The sequence below is a fragment of the Oncorhynchus masou genome, chromosome 13, assembly GCF_036934945.1.
Source record: "Oncorhynchus masou masou isolate Uvic2021 chromosome 13, UVic_Omas_1.1, whole genome shotgun sequence".
Lineage (NCBI taxonomy): Eukaryota > Metazoa > Chordata > Actinopteri > Salmoniformes > Salmonidae > Oncorhynchus > Oncorhynchus masou.
The window spans coordinates 68,056,514-68,061,163 of NC_088224.1; the positions used below are offsets into that span (position 1 = coordinate 68,056,514).

At 39.9% G+C, this 4,650-nt stretch overlaps 1 protein-coding gene across 1 annotated transcript; it reads left to right on the plus strand.

Annotated features, from left to right (window-relative positions):
- Positions 1 to 437: 437 nt before the first annotated feature.
- LOC135551528 (mitochondrial uncoupling protein 2-like) lies at positions 438 to 3,744 on the plus strand. The gene is made up of 8 exons (XM_064982735.1): positions 438 to 515; positions 729 to 844; positions 958 to 1,171; positions 1,447 to 1,654; positions 1,812 to 2,015; positions 2,246 to 2,347; positions 2,434 to 2,614; positions 2,755 to 3,744. The coding sequence occupies exons 3-8, from the start codon at positions 1,046 to 1,048 to the stop codon at positions 2,867 to 2,869; spliced, it is 936 nt and encodes a 311-aa protein (XP_064838807.1). The 5' UTR covers positions 438 to 515; positions 729 to 844; positions 958 to 1,045; the 3' UTR covers positions 2,870 to 3,744.
- The last annotated feature ends 906 nt before the right edge of the window (positions 3,745 to 4,650 follow it).

Genomic DNA, 4,650 nt, shown 5'->3' on the forward strand with positions numbered 1-4,650 from the left:
GTGTTGCATTTTTTTCGTAGATATAACTAAATGCATGTTTTTTTAAGGTTCAACAGAACATTGACTGTTGTAAACTGAGGCTGACTGACATAATATCGCATACTGTCTTGTACTCCCAAAAGGGAGAAATAGTTTATATGAACTTTCATCATGGTTTGAAAATACATTTTTGGAGTAATTTTTTTTTTCATCAAAAAAAGCTAAATGCAGTTGAAAGTGTGGGATCTTGACTCATTTGGTTTGAATCGATAACAAAATCAGATCATTGTCATCGCATACTAGACAAATCATTGAGCCAGCCATGTGTCAACATATCTCATGTGCGACACGAGCTTACGCATACTTTTCAGGTCAATGTATGTCATGGAACTTTGTGTGACAAGGGATGGGCAGGCTATAATAATCCACACCCACCCCAGGGCGTGAGAATCAAATCCTAACTCTCTCAAGACAGTGTTCCTCAATAGAACCTCCCAATTCAAATTTTGGATTACAGTACTTTTCATTCCAATCAGGTAAGCCTAATGTTATACCAATATTTGTTGTATTGCTAGTTTGTTCAATATCCATTTTGCCCATCTAATGTCTGCTTATCATTTATCTAGAGCTTCCATTTAGAATTTGATATATGACCTAAATTGTACTACACATTTTAAAAGCTTATTTTAATTTTACACATGCTTATAGGGCACGCCAAAGTATTTTTTTCATGTTCGTATGTTTCACAGGCGGTGGTATGCTTTTTTGGAGCAATTTTATGGAACAACAAAAGACAAGAGGATCTTACATTCATAAAGATAACTTTCCAATACCTGAAACTTGAACATCACTTGCATCTGTCTAAGTAAGTGAGATTTGGGGTGCTTACAATAATCATTCAATGAATACTGACTAAAAAGCCATCTTTGTGTTCCTTGATTCATTCTGATTACTTACTATTTGCTCTATTCTCTTTAGGAATGGACAGAACCTATTAAACTACGTTATATCTTCTGTACGTGTAAGACCTTCAGTACTCTGGGAAATTATCTGCACCATCTCAGTCATGGCTGGAGTGAAGCCCACAGACTTGGCCCCTACAGCTGCTGTTAAGTTCTTTGGCGCTGGAACTGCAGCCTGTTTTGCTGACCTGATCACCTTCCCTTTGGACACAGCTAAAGTTAGGCTGCAGGTGAGAGGGTGCACATGCTTTACATACAGTAAAGTGATTTTTGCAACCATGATTATGCTTAAAAATTAAGTAATGGTTTCTGTTCCATTATCTTCACTAGTATACTATTTAGAACAATGCAATGTATTGGACATGTATGTATGTTAGTATGGTCATTGCAATGTTGCCATGTTCTACATAACAATTATGTAAAGGTATTCTGTCTTGATTGCATTGTGTCATTAGGATTACTTTAAATACAAAGATGAATAAACACTTGTGTTTGTCTGTCTTAGATCCAGGGCGAGTCCAAGTCCTCTGAAGGGAAGATGGTGGTGAAGTACAGAGGTGTGTTTGGCACCATCAACACCATGGTGAAGACAGAGGGGCCCAGGAGCCTCTACAATGGCCTGGTGGCAGGTCTCCAGAGACAGATGAGCTTTGCCTCGGTCCGCATCGGCCTCTATGACTCCATGAAGCAGTTCTACACCCGGGGAACAGACAGTATGTAACCTAACAGACATTTTCATTTTATTTATCTCTCAATTATATTTTTAGCTGATTTAGTGCAAGTAGAATATCATGAATGTGGCTGAAAGAATGTGGCTTGGTGTTTTATGACTGCATCTCTCATCCTCACTACTCCTCTCTACTCTCATAGATGCAGGCATTGGGAGTCGGCTGATGGCAGGCTGTACGACCGGGGCCATGGCAGTAGCCTTTGCTCAGCCAACAGATGTGGTGAAAGTGCGGTTCCAGGCTCAAGTCAGGGGAGCAGAAGCGGAGGGGGTGAAGAGATATAGCGGCACCATGGATGCCTACAGGACCATCGCCAGGACTGAGGGCATCAGAGGGCTCTGGAAAGGTAGGCCTAATGCAGTCTGAATTTCAGTCCAATTAGGAACATTTGCTTTACGTGCATAAAAGATCGAATCCCCAAGCTGACAAGGCAGTTATCCCACTGTTCCTAGCCCGTCATTGAAAATAAGAATTTTGTTCTTAACTGACTTCCCTAGTTAAATAAAGATTAAAATTTAAAAAAAAAAGATGATTCCGTAATTGTAATTACCAGTTTCATTCATAATTTTCCTTCAGGTTGTGGCCCAAACATAACTCGTAACGCCATAGTGAACTGTTCGGAGCTGGTGACTTATGACATCATCAAGGAACTTATCCTGCAGTATAACATCATGACTGGTAAGCAGGCATGTGATTTGTTTTACACCACACAGGGTACATTTGAATCATTTCAAGTACTTCAAAGTGATTTGTTGTTTTTTCAGATAACCTGCCCTGCCATTTCACAGCAGCCTTCAGTGCTGGTTTCATCACCACTATTGTGGCGTCTCCTGTAGATGTAGTGAAGACCCGGTTCATGAACTCTACAGCTGGAAAATACAACAGTGCTATTAACTGTGCTGTCACGATGATGAGAAATGAGGGACCCAAAGCCTTCTATAAAGGGTGTGTAGTAATCAAAAGCCATTTCTAAATTCCAATTGCTTTCAAATCATCTTTGGCTGAATCAAGATTCCTAGATATGAACAGTGAATTAAGCTACTTGTTCTGCTTGGTTAAATATTCTGATTCTCCTTCCCCTCCAGGTTCATGCCTTCTTTCCTTCGTCTTGCCTCCTGGAACATCGTAATGTTTGTCACATATGAGCAAATCAAGAAACACGTGATGAGAGCACAGCAGTCCTGGGAGTCTCCTATCTAACCTGTCTCATCCTGACTGACTGCTGTGTGGATTTCTCCTACTGACTATGATGTTCAAGCCTTGATCGCCTGTATAGGCAGAGTACATTTTCATCTAAAGGAGGAACCACACAAGTATTAGCCTGGTCCCTGATATGTTTGAGTGACAAGGAGTTGGCATGATAGCACAAACAGACTGACAATCAAGCTACGACTCTGACTTCTGCACAGGAAAGTACGTGCTGGGATGTGTGACCCAACGTGTCTCCATGATGCCTTGTCCCAGACAGCGAGACCATGGGCCACACAGAGACTATTGATACAACTTTGTGACTCAGTAATGGAATGAATGGCCTGATAGTGGTTTATCTAACCTGCGTTTAGGTTAGGGATACTGTATTATGCTTCCTCGCTGGTCGATAAGGTGCATAATGTGACCTTCAAATGTTATTTAAGTTGTGTTACTTATAATACCTATTTGAAACGTATGAGAACTTTACCACAAAATATCCATGAACCTGGTGGTTTTGTATTCATAACAAATAATCCAACATTCTAGTAAGCAATGCAATGTCATAACCATTCACTTTTAAATAAGGAGGTGGTACTCTGCATTTTACAACTGTATGTGAAGTTGTTTGATATTATTTTATTACTGCTGATATGCAGTAGCTGCAATTTTGGACCAAGCCTTGAAGAGTCCAAAATAATTATGAATATAGGATGACCTAAATATGTTATTTATTATGTCCTGTTATGTTATTTTAGAAGTAAAATATTATTTTTTTCATTAGTAAAATAACTGAATTTCAGAATAGCTGTCTGTGGTAGCCTTTTTCTGCTTAGTGTTCAGAGGTGTGTCACATGACACCGTATTACCTATTTGTAACATACTTAGTCTACGCCTATTGTTTACTAACAGTAAAAGGCTTACTTACGGGTCCCTTTCCAACGATGCAGAGTAAAAATATAAATAGTGACACAAGGAATTAGTACACAGTGAATAACAAGTAAAAATTAAATAACATGGCTATATATAGGGTGTACCAGTACAGAGCAGGGGTGCACTTCCTTTGATCAGGGCCCATGGGGAATAGGGTTCCATTTGGAATGCAGACCACAGGTGCTTGTTAGTTTGAAAATGTTCACAGAACTAGGTCAGCCAAAGCTTCCCCATATGTATTTGTACACAATTAAACCCCTCTAAGTGTCACCCAATACATACTATACCAATGGAGAGTGACGCAGATACTCCATTATTCGAATACACATAGCTAGTTGTTCTTGGAAAGAAATATAAACACCCTCATGAAGATGTATTCCTTATTTAAGATGATAGCCTTATTTGGTATTGCTGTGCATTGAAGAGGTTCAATTTCAGTCGCTTAGGACAATAGAGGCTGCTGACATAGCTGTAACAGAAGTAAGCTGTCAAACAAAGGCCTTCACATCCACTGCATCACTAATCAGCTCCTGTAAACTCACTGGTCTCTCTCTGACAGCTAATTAGTGCAGTGAGCTTGATTAGGCAAGATGGCAGTCTGGCTAACCGTATGGCTGACCAGGCGAATCCTTGGTCTGGTGATCCACATAACTAGGGAAACAAATGACAACCACTGAGTACGGGAGGCAGAGTGTTAGTCATTCAATGGAATCAGGCAACTGTGCTTTCATTATGAATTTTAGGAACAATGAATCAACATTAGGTTTGGATGTAATAAAAAAAGTATAGAGAACGTGTGATTTAGAGGCTTGCAGTTTGACAGTTCCAGACGTGGTCCTTGGCTGACCTTAGCAGGAGTC

Bases quoted from the DNA above. Each gene is read 5' to 3' on its own strand.
- LOC135551528 (XM_064982735.1), top strand. From the start codon at position 1,046: ATGGCTGGAGTGAAGCCCACAGACTTGGCCCCTACAGCTGCTGTTAAG. The intron at 2,016-2,245 runs GTAGGCCTAATG...ATTTTCCTTCAG, and splicing joins CATCAGAGGGCTCTGGAAAG to GTTGTGGCCCAAACATAACT. The intron at 2,348-2,433 runs GTAAGCAGGCAT...TTGTTTTTTCAG, and splicing joins GCAGTATAACATCATGACTG to ATAACCTGCCCTGCCATTTC.